Source organism: Sycon ciliatum, chromosome 6, assembly GCF_964019385.1.
Source record: "Sycon ciliatum chromosome 6, ocSycCili1.1, whole genome shotgun sequence".
Classification (NCBI taxonomy): domain Eukaryota; kingdom Metazoa; phylum Porifera; class Calcarea; order Leucosolenida; family Sycettidae; genus Sycon; species Sycon ciliatum.
Window position 1 is genome coordinate 20,611,407 of NC_088648.1, and position 19,462 is coordinate 20,630,868.

General features: G+C 46.8%; 1 protein-coding gene across 1 annotated transcript; it reads left to right on the forward strand.

Moving 5' to 3' along the window:
• Positions 1-1,451: 1,451 nt before the first annotated feature.
• LOC135819617 (sushi, von Willebrand factor type A, EGF and pentraxin domain-containing protein 1-like) lies at positions 1,452-15,658 on the forward strand. The gene is made up of 8 exons (XM_065332853.1): positions 1,452-1,797; positions 3,792-4,097; positions 4,851-5,033; positions 11,271-11,426; positions 11,718-11,891; positions 13,621-13,788; positions 14,452-14,646; positions 14,866-15,658. Exons 1-8 carry the CDS (start codon positions 1,557-1,559, stop codon positions 15,114-15,116), a joined length of 1,674 nt encoding a protein of 557 aa, XP_065188925.1. The 5' UTR covers positions 1,452-1,556; the 3' UTR covers positions 15,117-15,658.
• The last annotated feature ends 3,804 nt before the right edge of the window (positions 15,659-19,462 follow it).

A 19,462-nucleotide genomic window follows, 5' to 3' on the forward strand; every position in this document is an offset into this window, starting at 1 on the left:
TAGCGCTACAATAGTGACAACGGTGGTATCTCAATCGAATTACCTCCGATCGTGAGATAAAAAAAACGTCCACTTTGTAAGGGTTAGTTCCAAAGCCATCCTGTTACTGCATGAGCTGACAGATTGAAGAAGCAAGCTAGCGTCGCTGCTGGTGCAAAAGCGCTGTCAATCCACCTGTGCAAGCAGCCCGCACCTGCTGTCCTCTCTGGTAACTTCTTTTCCATACCAGTCCCTTCCACAATATTGCAATCACTTCCCATCAATGCAGCTGTAGGGTAAAGACCATCCCTGTAATCCAGGAACATACCAGAAACATGACATCAGCAGCAGGCAAACTTCCGACTGTATTCCTAGGTAAGTACTGTCGGAAGTTTGCCACACGCCAGAAGCACACAATACTAGTAGTACACCTATGTGTGTGTGTGTGTGTGTGTGTGTGTGTGTGTGTGTGCGTGTGTGTGCGTGTGTGTGATCGATTTCCAATCGATAGGTTGCGCCGGGTTCGATTCCCGATGATTATGGTCACACACGTCTTTCTTCTCTTTCTGAGACTCTTCCTGACTTTTCTGTCATTCTCCTGGGTGGTTACCAACAGCCAGTGCATGCCGGAGTGTGTGGTGGGATGTGTGTGCGGGAAAAAATGAAAAGACCAAAAATAGGGATTCACTGGCCAGAAAAAGTCACTTCAAATAGCTGTATGGTGTAGACCAGGCTGAATAGTGACGGTCAATTCTTCAGCCTTGCAAGCTGTTGAATGGTGCAATCCCAGCACAAGTTGCTACGGCTTCTGCCGTAGCATTGCTATCATCGCCTCCGGCGATGGGCGTCAAAAGGTCAAAAGGTGTGTGTGCGCGCTTGTGTGTGTGTGTGTGTGTGTATGTTATAAATCTCACTCCCCTCTTCAGTGGAGACTCGCGTCACCAGGCATGGCAGTGCGCGCAGTGTGTGTGTATGTGTGTGTGTGTGTGTGGCGGTCAATTCTTCAGCCTTGCAAGTTGTTGAATGGTGCAATCCCAGCACAAGCTGCTATGGCTTCTGCTGTAGCATCGCTATCATCGCCTTCGGCGATGGGCGTCCAATGGTCCAATGGTGTGTGTGTGTGTGTGTGTTTTTCGCAAGTGCACTCGTCCTCGGCTGGCTGCGCCAAAGCCTAGAACGTTCATTTACGGCTGTGGCAGGGACTACCTGCAGCTCAACGATCTAACTCGCCACAGGAAATACTGCAACTCCTGATGCTAACATTGCACGGAGCAATAGCATCATTGCACGGTGTGTATTTCATAAATTATGTATGTAGGTGTGAGAGTATATACGTGCTCGCCAGTGTGCAAAGGGGTGTGATGTACATTGTGCACAGCCATAGGGTTTGAGTGCAAGGCTTCCTGGCTCAATTAATGCATCACCGAATTGTTACGACATTCTATCCACATGACTGCGTGCATGTCCTCAGAACTCCGGGAGACTATAGGCGGTTTGTAGGAAAAAAGAATTGACACCTCTCGTCTGACACACTCGTGAGGTCTGCGTTCGCCACTAAGGTGTACAGGCATACACGGATGCGGATGCGAAGGCTAGCAGTTTGTGTTGTTCTGAACATTCAAGCGATGCTGCCGCGGATCTCTCGAATATTATACGATATTACACACTTGCCCATAAAGATTATAATTATTATAATCTGTAGCTGTGGCAGTTCTGGCAAACTCCAAGCAATGATGTATTGTGCATTGATACTGCTTTCGGTGGCATCGCTGATTTGCGAAGGCAGCGAAGCTCGACACATATTCTATGACTATGTTGGTAAGTCTTGGAAACGATGACAAAATTTTTTTAATTCCATATTTCCACGATGGCCCATGGCTAAGAAAGAAGATAATTCCGATTCAAATCAGTGTACAATTCATACTATAAGACCCTAGACAGAGGAACAACCCAGAAAGGATGAACCAAGGGACATATAAACTGTATACAAAAATGCCAATCCCATTGCTGCACGTAGAATTTAACCATTTCAACAATTATTATTACATGTATTATTACTTGCATGTACGCGTTGGAGTCAACCATACAAGCATGATCCACAACTTCGCTTATGCTGAACATGATAAACAGGACTATGACAGGGGAAAGAAATTGAGCTAGAACGATGATATAATGATATAATTATCATATACAATGTAGCTCATGGGTATTGAAGATATGTCATTATGTCATTGAATATTGCAGCCTTAGTGATAATAATAGTGCTATTCCCTGAGTTTGACTGTTTCAGGATCTGTCGGAATATCACGATGCACAGATCTTCATACATAGATCTCGCCATGCGGGTCGGTCATGGGCAATGGCTCGCAGGCTCTGCAGAGCGTCTAGGTTCCCGAGCAATCCGGCATTGGCTTGGCGCAGATCTCCCACCAATGCCTGCGGCAGGGTCGTCCGCGGTCTACCCCTCCAGCATTGCTGTTGCTGATTGGCGAAGTACGCGAACATAGCCATAACAGCTGGGGATTCATCTGCCATCCGCAGGATGTGGCCAAACAGCCTCCAGCGTGATCTCTTGACCATGACACTCAAGGGTTCAGCTTCGCATCTGGCATAGAGAGCATCATTCGGTATTATTTGTGGCCATTTCACACCGATGAGTGACCTTAGCTGACGGCGGTGGAAGGAATCCAGGCGAGACAGAACGGTCACACTGACCCCCCACGTACCCAAGTTGTACGTCAGTACTGGAATAATAAAAGTGTTGTACAGCCGCAGACGCAACTTCTCGCTGATGTGCTGATGCCTCTTCCAGAGGCTCCATAGGGACTGAAATGCTGCAGTCGCCAGCTGTTTTCGTCGCATAATATCCTCTTCGTCGCCCAGTAGCAAATCCAGCTTGCGCGTTGTCCTCCGCTCTTCATCGATCCTGTCCGCACTTCTGAAGATGTCCGTATACTCAGTTTTGTCCCGGTTCATGATCAGGGACCACTGTGGTAGCACCGTGCTGGTAGTCGCCTCCACGTCCGCCAGCCAAGACTTTGAGGTGCTTTGACGTGCTGACAAAGTCTGCATCATCCGCATACACAAGTTCGAGCGGCAGACCGTTGCATAAAATACCATTGTAGCAAAACTTAGACATGTCAGATCAATCCAAAACTTTCAGACAGTGAACATTAGGTGTGTCTGATCACTTTTGAACAAAAAAATGAAAATCGGATTTTTGGTCTGTGGTCATATTTTAGCGTGCTCTGGCTTATGTTACAATAACATGAAGAGAACCAACCTACAGTAACATATGCATGACTGAAAAGAGAAGAAAAAATTCTCCCTCTGGTATTGCTATAAAATACTGAACACAGAACTGTTTGTTATAATAATATATCATGACTTTATGTTCTTGGCGATAAATTACAGCATGCTCCTTACCCACTCCTGACCATGGGAATGTCGTCTCATATTGGCAATAGTATTCATGGAAACAATAGTGATATTAACACAACGAATTGATGTAAGTCACCCGCACCGTTAGGCGCTGCATCAGCCGCTAGGGTTTACCGGGTGTTAGAGGCCGTCGTGAGTTCCCTTCGGGAACGGACATGATAATTTACTTTTTTTTTTAAATAGAGTAAGTTGCGCCCAGAGTACAAACACCATACGGCATAATAAAAACTACTTGTCATGTATAACTACATGTAGTCCTTTTTAACGTTTTCGAGGTACAGACAGTAGTTTTACTTTGTGTTTGCACTGAGTGCGCAGCTAAGTTACTTACTCTATTCAATGGTTATCACTGTTCGTGTGTGCTTTTCAAGCTCACTTCGATTGCCGAACATCTCACGGCCTATACCTGATCAGCGATTCGTACAGATGGATGCATTCTTCAAGGGGCCAGGCGCGGCTGCACTGTACCAGCGTTACGCCTAATCCATACGAACTGGTTCCGATAGCCAAAATGAACGCCACCTGTTACCGGGACTACGTGGAACACATTCGTTCGGTCACTGGAACAGAAAGGACCTACTGGGTTTGGGATGTAAACCAAACAACATGCTATCCACCAAGATCGCCGTGTCCCACCACAGCGACAGTTATCTGCGAAAACACAATTCCTGCAGAAGGTAAGGATCAGATATTCTCATTGATAACAAGTGCAGACCATCTTCCGCTAGACTCTCCAGGAACAGAGACCTGACCTGCCATTTTTTTTAGCATTTTACTGTGTGAAGTAGTGGTTGCGACCTCGGCGATGATTTGTAAGAAAAGGGTTTGCTCCCCACACCGGAGCTCGCGCTATTCCGCCGACTTTACTTGACACTTGACTGACTCACGACTGCCATCCAGAGCACACGAGAAGTCCATCGAACCTTCGACTCGGCAAACCTGCAAGGAGCTATTGAGCAGGGAGTGGTGCTTTCTTGCAGGTTTGCCGAGTCGAAGGTTCGATGGACTTCTCGTGTGCTCTGGATGGCAGTCGTGAGTCAGTCAAGTGTCAAGTAAAGTCGGCGGAATAGCGCGAGCTCCGGTGTGGGGAGCAAACCCTTTTCTTATTTTACTGTGTACAAATAGTATCGTTAGTGCTATCACTTTGTACATTTTAGTCTGGAAATCCAACCACAAACTTGCACTTATTGGAGTGTTTTAAGAGCACAGATTTCATCAGCCATCTCAGGCTCACTTGATGAGCAATGAATTCTCTGCAACACTGTTCCTCGAGCAGGAGGTGGAACCTTCTTGCAGGGTTGACGTGTGGACTTCTCGTGTACGCGGAATGGCGTTCGAGCAGGATCGTTCTTTAAGGATAGGGCCTAGATCCTGATCGACCTAGTATCTCTGACGCCAACGTTTCCTTTTTCTGTAAATTTAATCTTCAGTGGGTGCTCCAGAATGTGGGGAGACATTGGGAGTTAATAATGGGATCGTCACGTACCCGTCGGGGACCAAGTTTCCAAGTTGGGCGTACTTTGAATGCAACACGGGATACACTTTCCTATCTGCAAATACTGCAGAGTGTGATAAGCAGGGTTACTGGCACATTCCTCCTATACTCTGTAAAGGTAAGTTGTACTAATCATTGATGTAAGTCCTGGTGGTGACAGTAAACTGTTTTCTCGAGAAACTTTACCGCTTGCATCTTTCCCTCAAACCAATGAAAAATGTACTAGCATTGATATCGGTATTTTTCTAACAAAGGTAGACTCCATTAACGCAATCTTTACACATCCAGTGAACAAGACACTTCTCATAATTTCGGTATCGAACGTTTTCATTCCCTTCACGCTTTATAGGTGTTAGTCTTTCCATATTGAGCCATTCCCTGTACTATCCTTGATGAGAAGGGAACGAAACCGTTCGATACCGAAATAATGAGAAGTGCCTTGTAGACTGAGTGTGTAAATATTATGTGAATGCTTGCGAACCTACCTTTGTAAGAAACTAATGGTACTATCCTCCTCCGACTTTTGTTAGAATCATATTGGTATCTTATATGTAGGACTCAGTGAGCAGTCACGTCTCGATGACCGATCACGATCCCCGTGACCAATCAAACAGTCACAAACCCCCGAAGAGCAGTCATAAAGTCACACACCAGTTTGAATCCCGATGACCAGTCAGAAACAGCCGCGACTTTCTCTGTGAACGGTCACAGGATCCACGTCAAAATATTACGACTCAACTGTAGGCATTCACGCGTTCAGCATACTTTTTTCCTTCACAGGTTTCAGAAGTGAGCAAGAAAGATTTCGATCAACTCTCGATCTCCGCGTAGTTTACTTGTAGCTCGAGTCTGGTGTGTGTGGGCTCCTCTCCAAAACGAAGGATGGTCGAAAATCTTGCAGGCTTCAGATAGAATCTCTTTTGAGAGGACGTTCTGGCTAGTAGGTTGTGCTATTCATCATATTTGAAGAACAAACTTCGTCGTTCAGAAAAGCTATTTCGGAATATTTTCAGTCATGTAATTTTTGCATGCCGATCTTGCTAGAGCAGAGACTGACTTCAACTGATCCAGCATGCAAGCAGCACTCGATTTGTGTTTTTGGAGAGGATGGGTGACAAGATTACGGAGTCAGAAGTGGACATCGTCGACGATGCAGAGACGAAAATATAATGAAGATGGAAATGAAAATATGTTCATTTCCAAGAAGGTACTGAGTACATCAAGCACCTTCGTGTGTGTAGCTCTGTCTTTCTTGTGGAAGACTCCACAGAAAAACAATGTCCAGCTTGTTGAAACTGAAACTGCCTCTCAGTTGAAGTCGTTCAGGAAGACATCTATTCAAGACATCATTGTCATTGATCCATTCTCAAGAACCATCGTAAGAAATTAAATCAAGTCATGTTTATCGATAAGAATGACGAACTAGACCAGAGAAGTGTGAGTGTCTTGTTTTGACTGCAGGAAACTGTATTTCAATATTCTGGCTCAACGTAGTGCTTACGCAGTTTACTGCTTCGAACACATCTTCATTTCTACTCCCAAAATAACTCTAAAATTTATTGATGCAACATTATGCATCATGGTCTTTCTCGTTGTGCTGCTATAACGTGTATAAGTACATGCATACGAGTACTGTGTACCGTTTACTGTCTCCTTGTCAGTGTTTTTGGGCGATCCTCCACACCTTCATTTGTCTTCCAATTATTAATTTTATAGAAATATTCACTCACTTCAACTTCTTTTGATTGCTGGTGCGAATGTAGCCTGCGATGCCTGCTTGTTAGTGAGAGTGCACCAGACATGTATCGATATGTATGTCTGACGAGATGTTCTTGAACTGGCATGCTGCTTTGCTTAGATAAGGTTTAGAATTGGGTGCTCAATGGCCTGGAGGAATTAATCATGTTTGCGATCAGTATCACCAAGAGTACGGTTCTTCCGTCTACGCATCTCTTCTTGGCTTGTGGATTGGTTGAAAAGAGATAAAATAATAATACAGAAGTACTTGTGTCCAAGTGTCGTCATGAAAACAAGTTCTACCTCCGTAACTTTGTCCGCAAGGTCACATGAATCTAACTGGTAGTCCCGCTGCCTATTTGTGTGTGTGTGTGTGTGTGTGAGTAAGTGTGCGCGCGCATGTGTGAGTGTGTGTGTGTGTGTGTGTGTGCCTGCGTGCGTGAGAAAGAGAGTGTGTGTGTGTGAGAGAGAGAGAATGTGTGTGTGTGTGTGAGATTTAGAGAATGTGTGTGTGTGTGTGTGGATGTGTGTGTGTGTGTGTGTGTGTGTGTGTGTGTGTGTGTGTGTGTGTGTGTGTGTGTGTGTGTGTGTGTGTGTGGATGTCCAGAAGAATTTGCCACTCCATGTCCAAACGGGCCACGCACGTAACTCCAGTCATCGTCAGCATGTAAACGTGTACCCACACGCGCGTTGAAATCTCCCAGTAGGATGTACTGTTCAGTTGCTGGGACGCCAGTGATAGCTTGTTGAAGGGCGCCATAGAAGGACTCCTTCAGGGTCTTCGAGCTACTGAAAGTTGGAGCATACGCACTCATCACTGTCACCCAGACGCTGTCACCGTCCTGGAGAGTAAATAGTAGTCGAGCTGACACCAAACGTGATCCGTGGGCTGTCCATTGACAGCCGCCAGCACGCCACGCTTCGATCGCGTCGCCGTTCAAAACAATACAAACAATGAGGCAAATCATTGCCTCATTTGTGAGCAAGAAACTCATCAGCTCCTGTCTGAGTCGCTGCGATAATTGGCGAGGCATTTCCCTCTTGGATGTTGCCGGTAAAGTACTTGCCCGCATTGTGCAGACTCGCCTGCAATCTATGGCTGAGTCCTTCTTACCAGACACTCAGTGTGGTTTTCGACGAGGGCGATCCTGTACGGATATGATATTTGTGGTCCGCCAGATGGTGGAGAAGGCATTTGAACATCGAGGGAAAGCTTTCCTCCTGTTCATCGACCTCCGCAAGGCTTATGACTCTGTCAGTCGGGATTGCCTGTGGCGCGTACTGGAGAAAGCTGGTGTTCCTCCCCGTCTCCTATCCATTGTTCAGTCCTTCCACACCTCTATGCAGGCTACAATTTGCGTTGATGGTGATAGACTCGATCCATTTGCTGTGAGGAATGGCCTCCGTCAAGGTTGCTCCATGGCTCCCACATTATTTAACATCTTCATGTGGGCAGTCTTCCAACGGTGGTATGCCCGCGTCGCAGATATCCCCGGAGCTGGTGTTCCGATTCATACTAATGCAAGGCAACGTCTGTTCTTCCGACGACACCGCACAGACACTAGACGTTCCATCCTTGACTGCCAATTTGCAGATGACTCTGCCCTGATGGCCACGCGTCGGGAGGCAATAGAGACTTGCCTAACGGCATTTGTTGAGGTGGCAGGTGCATTCGGTCTCAAAGTTAACCTAGAGAAAACCAAGCTCATGGTCACCGGTCATCATGTTACTGAAGAGGATGTGCGCCCGCTGATGTTGAATGGCCATGCGGTGGAGGTGGTCTCTGAGTTTCGCTACCTCGGAACTAATATCCACGCTGATGGCCGCTGCTCCCGGGATATCGAGTCCAGGATAGCTGCTGCATCACGTGCCTTTGGCGTTCTGAGTCGCCCAGTGTTTCGGGATAACAATCTAACGCTGGCCACCAAGCGAACAGTGTTTGAGGCGTGTGTGCTGAGCTTGCTGCTGTATGCGTCTGAGTGCTGGGTACCACTCCAAGCCGATATTGCCAAGCTGTCATCTTTTTACATGAGATGCCTCCGCACCATCATGGGTGTGTCACGCTCTGACGTCTGGGACTTCCACATCAGCAACACCACCATCCTGGAGCAGTGGAATGATGCCAGACCCCTGCCCATCAAGGACCGGATTGTGCAACGCCGTTTGGAATGGTTTGGCCACGTTATGCGCATGGATATGGAACGGACACCCCGGGTTGTTCTGTTCGGCTGCCGACCGGAGACCCGACCTGCATGCGGCCCACGAAAGCGCTGGCGAGACGCTCTGGGTCCGGATCTACAGCGATGTGACGTACAGGACTCTTGGCCAGAAGATACCCAGTCACGACCAGGGTGGAGGAACATCTACCGTGAGCTGGAACCAGCTTCGTCACCAGTGCGTAATGTGCAATGTCTTGTCTGCCGACGCGTATTTAGCAGGCCTTCGGACAAGCGCCGTCACAAGTGCTTGGATGAAAGGGCCAAGCCCATAGCAGAGCAGCGCGGTGCAGTGCAATGTCCCCAATGTCAACGGTGGCTACGCAGCCGTGGTGGGCTATCGCGGCATAAATGCACACCCCATGATCCTCAGCCCCGTGAAGACCATCCCCAAGCTATTGCAAGGGACTGTTGCGCAGCTCACTGCCCCACATGTGACCGCTGTTTCGCCAGACCGTCTGACAGATCACGACACAAATGCCACCGTAGTACGCATCGCCCGACTGCAGCAACACGATTGACATTTGAATGGTCCTGCCCCGACTGTGGCCGCCGTTTTCGCCGCGGGAGCGACCTCACCCGACACAGATGCCAGCGGCCTCCCTCCTCCCCGGTTCTCTCTTAAGGAGAGCCACGTGGCCCTTGTGGCAGTGCTGAACAGGAACAGGAACAGGTGTGGATGTGTGTGTGTGTCCCATATGGTGCAGTGGTATGTGCAGCGATTTCCAATCGATAGGTTGCGGGTTCGATTCCCGACGATCATGGTCACACACGTCTTTCTTCTCTTTCTAAGACTCTTCCTGACTTTTCTTTCATTCTCCTGGGTGGTTACCAACAGCCAGTGCATGCCGGAGTATGTGGTGTGATGTGTGTGCGGGAAAAAAATGAAAAGACCAAAAATAGGGATTCACTGGCCAGAAAAAGTCACTTCAAAATAGCTGTATGGTGTAGACCAGGCTGAATAGTGACGGTCAATTCTTCAGCCTTGCAAGCTGTTGAATGGTGCAATCCCAGCACAAGTTGCTATGGCATCTGCCGTAGCATTGCTATCAGCGCCTCCGGCGATGGGCGTCAAAGGTCAAGGTCAAGGTGTGTGTGTGTGTGTTTGTGTGTGTGTGTGTGTGTGTGTGTGTCTCAAACTCTCTCTTCCACTCTCCCCCTGTCTCGGGGGCGGCGTGGCCAAGCATTTGGCAGCTGTACACCAGGCCAGGTGTGTGTGTGTGTGTGTGTGTGTGTGTGTGTGTGTGTGTGTGGATGTGTGTGTGTGTGTGTGTGTGTGTGGATGTGTGTGTGTGTCTCAAACTCTCTCTTCTACTCTCCCCCTGTCTCGGGGGCGGCGTGGCTAAGCATTTGGCAGCTGTACACCAGGCCAGGTGTGTGTGTGTGTGTGTGGTGTAGAGAATGAATGCCATATGTGCGTGTGTGTGTGTGAGAGAGAGAGATTTAGAGAATGAGTGTGTGTGTGTGTGCGTGCGCGCGCGCGTGTGAGTGTATGTGAGAAAAGGGAGAGAGTGTGGGTGTATGTGTGTGTAATGGTGTGGGCATGTGTGGTCCCCAGCTCTATTCTATGTCATTCACGCTGGAACTGCTGCTGCATAGCCCCAAGTCTGAAGACTTGGCAACTTCACGCCTGCACCTGACTCTTGCACTATAATACCCGTCGCCTATGATACCCCTCAGAATTTCCCACCTTGCTCCCCCTTATGTTCAGGCTGCCCGTTTAGGAGCCATCAGTTGCCTGACGATCGTAGTAATACGTGAAACTCAGAGTTGTGACAAAGCCTCCAATCTCTCTTGTAATACAGAAATACCTATATTCTGCCTGTGACTACTCACAGAGAAAGAGTGGTCACAACTGTACATTCCGCATGTAACTGTTCGCATGGAATTATAGTGGTCACAACTGTATTCTGTGACCGGTCATAGGGAATTATAGTTTCCACAACAAATCCTGCAGTACGAAGCACCCTGCGAGCAGTCACGAACTGTGTACTTTACACATGTACATGTATGGTGATTTGTGACTGGTCATGGGGCATTGTGACTGGTAAACTAATTTGTGACTGGTCATGGGGGGTTTGTGACTGTTTGACTGGTCACGGGGACCGTGATTGGTCACGGGGCCTTGACTGGTCACTGAGTCCTACATATATGTTTGGGCGAACTTCAAAATTCAACGGATCATTCGGGGAGGTAAACTGCCTGAAAAGATTAAAAAAATGCTAGACCCACCAGGACTCGAACCCGGGGTAGTTTGCTTGTCATGAGCAATACCCTAACAATCTGAGCTTTTGTACCAGGCCAAACGTATTCTTTTACTTCAACTGCAATCAGCTTCTTTGGATCTCTCTTCCTCTTACGAACCGATCCTCCCCACGCGTTTGACTGGGATGGCATAACAGCTTACAACTGCACTCCACCAGTGATCTTTCACGGAAGCACATCCGGAGACGGACCAATATACACTGCTAAATGTCACTCCGGGTTTGAGCTCCGTGGTGACCCAATCGTCACGTGCACCAGTGACACAACTACCACGTCGCTTCCTACGTGTACCCGTGAGTCAGGCACAATCAGACATTGGTGTTTTTATTGCCCTCTGATAGCAGAACAGATTTACTCCTAGCTACAACGAAATGTATTTGAGTGAAGCCAACAGCAACAATCTTAACACTACATTATTCCTTTTGTCTGTTTGCATACAATTTTTCTATTAAAATGGGATATCAAAAGTGAGAATGCCCTTCGTGCACCTCGCGTTAAAGAAATTCATCGAACGTGCATTTCAGTACATGAAGTAGCTGAACAACGTCCTTGTACATGTAATTTATGCGTTTCGGTGTTTCTAGGTTACTTGTGTGCCTCCCCGCTGACAGTGGCGAATGGTCACGCCATCGTGCAGAGTTACCTACAAGGCGGAAAAGCGCATATAGCATGCACGGTAGGATACAATCTACATGGAGCCAACACCACGACCTGTCTCAGCAATGGTTCCTGGTCTCACACACTGGGCAACTGTCATTGTGAGTAACATCAAACATCAAAATATTCATAACTCGAGCTTCCGGGTTAAAGGGGAAGTTAAGGCAAAAATTAAAATTTCACCAGTTGTAGTCTTCCGGGTGCTGAGTCGAATGGTCGTGGTCCGAGGAAGCGGAGACGCTCCCTTCCTACTTGAATCCCAATCGAACTCGCGCACCTCCACCGAAACTGGGTGACTGCGCCCTACTAGATGGGGATTTGTATGCAAAATGTCACTAAAAGCGCCATTTCGTTCTTATAAAAGCATGGATGACCGCGATTGGCCCATATGTTGTGATCATTTGGACGCTGAGTCGATTGGTTTTGGTCCGAAAAGGCTGCGATGCAGCGTTCCTCCTTTATTCCCAATCGAACATGGTTGAACAAGCGGTCACGTGCTCCTGCGTACGCCAGTCACCTGGTCACCGTGCCTGAAGGGTACAACTTACTAGCCTGTTTGACCTTTTTTGGGTGCAGTCCTGTCACTCGAGTTGAACTCGAGTTGAACCTTGGTGTGAAAGTTGTCGCCTGCTGGCGTGGTGACCAGGTGATTTGGGCACCCAGGAGCACGTGACCGCTTGTTCAACCATGTTCGATTGGGAATAAAGGAGGAACGCTGCATCGCAGCCTTTTCGGACCAAAACCAGTCGACTCAGCGTCCAAAAGACTACAACATATGGGCCAATCGCGGTCATCCGTGCTTTTATAAGAACGAAATGGCGCTTTTAGTGACATTTTGCATACAAATCCCCATCGAGTAGGGCGCAGTCACCCAGTTTCGGTGGAAGTGCGCGAGTTCGATTGGGATTCAAGTAGGAAGGGAGCGTCTCAGCTTTCTCGGACCACGACCATTCGACTCAGCACCCCGAAGACTGCAACTGGTGAAATTTTAATTTTTGCCTTAACTTCCCCTTTAAGGATAGCTTTTTGTCACGTCAAATGCATCCTGACTATGAAGGAAAGAAGCAGGGGAAATAATGTTTGAGAAGCTGCTTACACTAAGAAAGTATTTCGAGGGACAGTATCTTAAGGAACTGGAGTTGAAACGCGCATTTCCACAGCACTGCAAAGAACCGAAACCAATCACTGGAAAAAGTTGGTTCCGTTCTTTGCAGTATCTTGTGAGTGATTATGGCAACCTACCTACTTTCTATGGATCTGGTAACTCAGCCGAGCAGAATATCATTTACAGTCAACTTCGCTAATAACGACTGTGAATGTAACGACAATTCGCGAATAACGACATAATTTTCATGCCCAGAGCAAAATCCCATCCAACTGTGACACATATCATGAGACTTCGGGTACAACGACACTTCGCGAATAAGGACACTTTTCTGATGCCCCGCAGAGTGTCGTTATAAGCGAAGTTGACTGTACCCCGGACTTGGGATATGCCCAGAAATTTGGCTATACATGTACCACGGAGGTGCTAAACCCCGCTGAAGCTAATACGACAACTATCCGTAATCCCAGGGCGGTGATTCTAGTCGATACGAGGATATACAGTATTCGGTTTTTGATTATAGGGTATTTAGCCAAAACCAGGACTTCAATTATAGTGATATTCACAGGCTGATAAAATTTTACCCAGACTTTTGGCATTGTTCGTATCCTTTTTTGAACGCAATGAATATTTGAACCAAACACTGTGTTCAGAACTGTGCAGTGGGAACTTGTGATGTTCATAATGATAATCATTTGTACCTTCTTCGTTCATTCCTTCATCAGCTATTACCTGTACCAGTGATTGGAACATTTCCAACGGTGTCGTTATTCATGGCACTCCACCCTATCTGGTTGGATCAAGCATATACGTGCAATGCAAAAGTGGGTACACAGGTGGTGGCATCGTCTCGTGCGCAGCCAGTGGGACTTGGCCGACTACGACATGTACTCGTGAGTTACATTGGTTGTTCGTGTGCCAAATCAGTGCTTACTGATTCGTCAGGATGCATTTTATTGACAGCATCAAAGCGGGTCACAGTGCTCAATACACGGCATACGGAGCTTAGTACGATCGAAAATCCGGTGGAACAAAAAGTGATTAAAATTAATGTTTCTCGTCACGAGCTTCATGCTGAAAATCAATCATCAGGAGACACATACTTGCTTATAACGCGTTTCCTGTGGAACACATTCACTCAGGTTTAGGTTTCTAGTGTGAGGTCTAGGCAAGAGGCAGTAGCAGTTGTTTTCAGCAACCTGATCAAGAAGTCGGTGGTCCATTCTTGTGGGCGATTCAGCTTATACTTTAGCTCTATTCTAGCAGTGGTTGCTACATTCCGTCCCATTGAATGATACGTACGTAGCTTGACGGCATTGTTTTGGTTGGCTCGAAAGAGCATCATTTCAAATGCCTATTACATGTATACCTCGTATACCAGTTACCTCCAGTTGTATAAATACACACATCTTTACCTCTCACCGAATACAAGGCCAATGCCCGCATACAGGTGTTAAAGTGCAAAACATCCTGGATGATGCGTGGCAGTTCAGGAACCACCCCATCGAATAATCAGATTTTGTGCACCATCCTCTTCTATGCGTCATCTTTCCCAGGTATTCCATGTGAAGTACTTCCGAGCGTAGAGAATGGGGTGGCACTCCTCAACGACATACAGGCTCCAACTCTTGCCATCCTGGCATGTGACAACGGTTATCATCTGATGGGAACTGCATTACTGCACTGCTCAACCACTGGTGTCTGGTCTGCACCTATTCCTATGTGCAAACAAGGATCAGCAGCAGCAGCCGGTTAGTGCAGCTTAGCTAGTGCGTACATTGTTGTATACTGCAGTCTTGTCCTTTATCGTTTCATTAAGCCTTGATGCAAATAATGCTTATCGGAAACGGAAGGGATGTCGGCGGCATGAACATGGACTTGACCGATAACTACCATCTTGTGCGAACTGATAGTGTTTTCTTCCTTCTTCCAACCCCACCCCCTTCTCGCACCCATCCTTCCATTTCCAGGCTCGTCCAACTCAAGCGGTGCATCGTCAAGCACAAGTATCATTGTCGGTGTTGCAAGCTTCTTTGCTGGGTTTCTCATGCCCACGGTGGTATTGGTTTGCATTCTCAAGCGTCGTGCACGGGAGCACAGGATAGAGACTACCAAAGCTCCAGGGCAGTTCTCCAACAAGATTGACTTGCCCGACCTGAAGGAGAATGATGCGTACGGTGTCGGAACAAGCTCCGAAGAGACCCACTATGACACAATTTGATATGCAGCTCCTTTCATCCCATCCAATACCCATGCATAGCTTTGGATTTTATTTTTACCCTACGGCCAGGGGCTCCAAGTAGACGTCATTTATGGCTTGTAATTATACCGCAAAGTGTAATATTTTGGTGGCTTTGCAGATGCATTCATCTAATCCGCAATATGTTTTATCGTCTTTCCAACACTTTACATTCACACGCATCGCTCTTCATTGAGATATCAACCATTCTCTCTTCATTTTTCTCATTATGTTCTCCCCAACCCTCCTTCCCTTCTCCCCAACCCACAATAACGCATTCGCTGCCTTGTCATTGAGCATATGTGCTAATTAGGATTAGCGAATTCAAATAAAGTATACAAACAAATAAACATTCAGTGCTAATTATTTGCTTTAGGTGTACTTTTATTGTTTGATTTTCTCATCCTTACCCACATTCAACCCAACACACACACACACACACACACACACACACACTTGTACTTGTACTTGTTGCTCACTGCCAAAACTGGTCACGTGGGTCTCCCCAGGAGAGCGGAGAGAGACTCAAAAGGAATCTTGCAAAGATGATTCAATTGGCTATTGAACCGCCCAACGGCCGTAACCCCCTGAAATCCCCAAAGCTCGGGGTGGACTTGAAAATGATCCCACTTATGGGCTCACCACACCTCTGTAAGTGGGTGAGGACAAGGTGCAGAAAAAGGATTGACGGCATCAGGGTATCCGTCCAGGGATCCAACTGCAGCTACCCCTGCCCCCAGTGAAGGTAATACTTGCTACTAGTGTGGGTGGCTAAATCAGAGTGGATCTGATACAAGCATCGCGAGCACCATGATTACACAAGAGTTAATCTAGCCAGAAGTAGTCCATGGTTAACAGGTATGTATACTTCAAATAGAAAGTATATGAACCCTGAAACCAACAAAGGTGCTAGGTACAACATTACACCTTCAAGCAGCCGAGCCCGTTGGCAACAGACCCAACACTCCCCGGCACAAGTGTACCCACCAACCGAACGAGCTGGCACCACACACACACACATGCACACACACACACCATTGGACCATTGGACGCCCATCGCCGGAGGCGATGATAGCGATGCTACAGCAGAAGCCATAGCAGCTTGTGCTGGGATTGCACCATTCAACAGCTTGCAAGGCTGAACAATTGACCGCCACTATTCAGCCTGGTCTACACCACACAGTTATGAAGTTTCTTTTCTCCTTCACACACACACACACACATATACACATACACACACACACACACACACACACACACACACATACACACGCAGACACAGACAGTCATCGGCTACACCACATAACCAGATTTTCTCCGAATTTAATATCAACCAAGAGGGCACCATCATTATCTTATTCTTTTATCCAAGCTCGCCCTGCGTTGTGGCTCTGACAATTTCCTTCACGCAAGCAGCGAATGACCTGTCAAATACTCCTCCTGAGCGAAGGTAAATAAGGAACAGGATATTATCACTATCCCAAGCATAGCAGTAACACAGTTGAACCAATGAATCAGATGCACCAAGTTATGATTGTTTTTGTGGTATTCTGTAGCTTCTCTCTGTTTTATTCCTATGATTGTAAAATCGAGAATGGCGCGGTCTTGCCATCAGCACACGGTGCCACACAGTATCACAGGCTTTAGATAAATCGAAGAAGCAGACTGTACTCGCTGCGATGGCGATTGTCATGCAGGGATTGAACAACTAGCTGCCAGGCTGTTGAATCACCTCGACAGATTCCTACCATCCTATCCTGCCCCTCTCCACTGGAACGAGGAGGCTAATCAAGCTGGCTCTTAGGACAGCATGTTCGTTCTCCCAGGCCAGGAACCTAGGAAGCACTCTGCTAGACTAGCGTGGCGCTGCTCTGCTGATTCCACGCTCACTGCTAAACACACACGTACACAGCTGTCCCACTCAGCTTGGGTTCTGAAAAGCACCTGCTCATCTTATCACTGCTGGGTTCGAGACGACGAGCGACGGGATTTTACGACTACTTCTACGAAGGATACAACTGGCCTGTGTACATGTTCACGTACCTTGCCAAAACGTATCGTTCGTGGTTGAAAATTGCAGTGATATGCGTATTGTCTTACTGTAGCGTGCAGGCACAGTGGGTTGGTCAAAGACCATGATTGAGATACGAGAGGTACCTGGTTCTAGTCCTGCCTGGGAGCGGTTTTTCCAGCAGTGCTGCTACCCACAGTCAGCTGGGAACTTGTGGCCAGGCACAAGGGGTACATAGATGCAGCTAATGGGGTCGTTCTCGGCACTTGTGCCAGTGGTTGTAAGACTTATCCAATCACCCCCACCGTTAGGCGCTGCATCTGCCGCTAGGGTTTACCAGGTGTTTGCGGCCGTCGTGAGTTCCCTTCGGGAACGGACACGATAATTATTTACTTTTTGTAGATTTTTTTAGTGTGAACAGCACCCCCCCCCCCCCCTGTCTTGAGTACTAGTAATCCTGATGTTCTGTACATGCCGAGGCTAGCTGTATGCTCAGTGTCCGGCTAGCTGTATGCTCAGTCTATACATTCTTGATCTTATATTTTCTTAAAAAGGCGACGTGGAGACAATAATCTTAATAATGCAATGAATATAACTAAATGCGCACTCATATCACAACCATGGGGACGAATCATGTATTCCAGAACGTTTTCTTGTCACAATTATCAATGGAATTCGTGACTAAAGAGAATGATGAAACTACAATAGGATTTATACACTTGCAGTGGAACAGCGAGGATACAAGCATAGTAAGACACAGGTAATAAACCTATAGTTTATTACCTGTGCAAATTGTTCCTAGGTTTGTGCTATTTTTCTTACTATGCTTGTATCCTCGCTGTTCCACTGCAAGTGTATAAATCCTATTGTAGTTTCATCATTCTCTTTAGTCACGAATTCCATTGATAATTGTGACAAGAAAACGTTCTGGAATACATGATTCGTCCCCATGGTTGTGATATGAGTGCGCATTTAGTTATATTCATTGCATTTATATTTTCTTTTTTTTCTTTTCTCTTTTTTCTTTTTAAATGTTATACTGCCAGAAGTCGTCTTCATAATAAGGAGGCATATATGTTGGACTCAGTAGAGCGTCCAGCCCCTATATGATGTCCAACCCCTATATAGAGTCCATTGGTCCAAAATCCACTGTACAGAGTCCAAACTTGAAATCAACTGTGAGCTCAAAGTTTCGATGGACATCACTCCCTGTATAGAGTCCAGCCAATTGGCATCACCCCTATATAGAGTCCATTGGTCCAAAATCAACTGTACGGAGTCCAAACTTTGAAATCAACTATAAAGAGTCTTTATGTGGACAACACCCCCTGTATAAAGTCCAGCCAATTAGGCATCCCCTATCGAGTTCGAAAATAGACATAGGATCTGCTGTAAGCAGTGAATATTAACCAGAATGCGGCCTCTCCCTTTAATCCTTTACATCATTCACTTCTCAAGATAAAAAATATGTATTGAGGCGCCACTGCAGCCACTTCATTACATGAAAAACCCTACAAACACCATCCTCAAATCAAGTGGTCTCTTCGCAGACGCTGCAAATTACAATATCTCAATCATGTAGTGTTGCCAAATTATTGTGCACGCACACACACACATGCACACACCCACACAACGCCAAGAAAATACCTAGAAAAAAACCAAGAATCGAAAGAGAATAATGGAGAGCCCAGGATTAATTATTTGTTTTCAAATTATTGTGCGCGCGCGCGCGCACACACACACACACTACTACTACTACTACTACTACTACTACTACTAGCAGCATGACTGCCCAGAGGGGCAAGTGTCACCCCTATGGAAAGGGGACCAGAAAACGGGACACGGATCACAAGCAGGACCGCAAATGTCTGGCTAGGTCCTGCTGCCGGCACACACACACACACACACACACACACACACACAAACTTATACAACGCCAAGAAAACACCAAGAAAAGAGTAGAGACACAATACACACGCAACTCCAACAGCCATGCAAACGTCCAGCCATTTACATGTAAAGTCAAGAGGGATAACAAATAATTATACGAAACGAATGCGTACGGGGACGGGTACACGCACGTTTACATACACGTAGTAGTGTAAGAGAGTAACATAGTGCAGTGGTCAGCATAATACTAGCACATGCTGAGAGTGCAATAGTAAGCTTCACCATTGCTCATGGCCATGCAAATGTTCAGCAGCACTCAGTTCCGCAAGCTTCTGAAGATCAGCACACCTGCAACAAATAGATAGCACAAGGATACGCTTATTACCGTAATGATGCATGGGAGCACACAACTACCAAGTTCTCAACG

Coding starts and splice junctions, on each gene's coding strand:
- LOC135819617 (XM_065332853.1), top strand. CDS start 1,557: ATGCGGATGCGAAGGCTAGCAGTTTGTGTTGTTCTGAACATTCAAGCG. Junction 1,798..3,791: donor CATATTCTATGACTATGTTG/GTAAGTCTTGGA, acceptor GTGCTTTTCAAG/CTCACTTCGATTGCCGAACA. Junction 5,034..11,270: donor TCCTCCTATACTCTGTAAAG/GTAAGTTGTACT, acceptor ATGGCATAACAG/CTTACAACTGCACTCCACCA.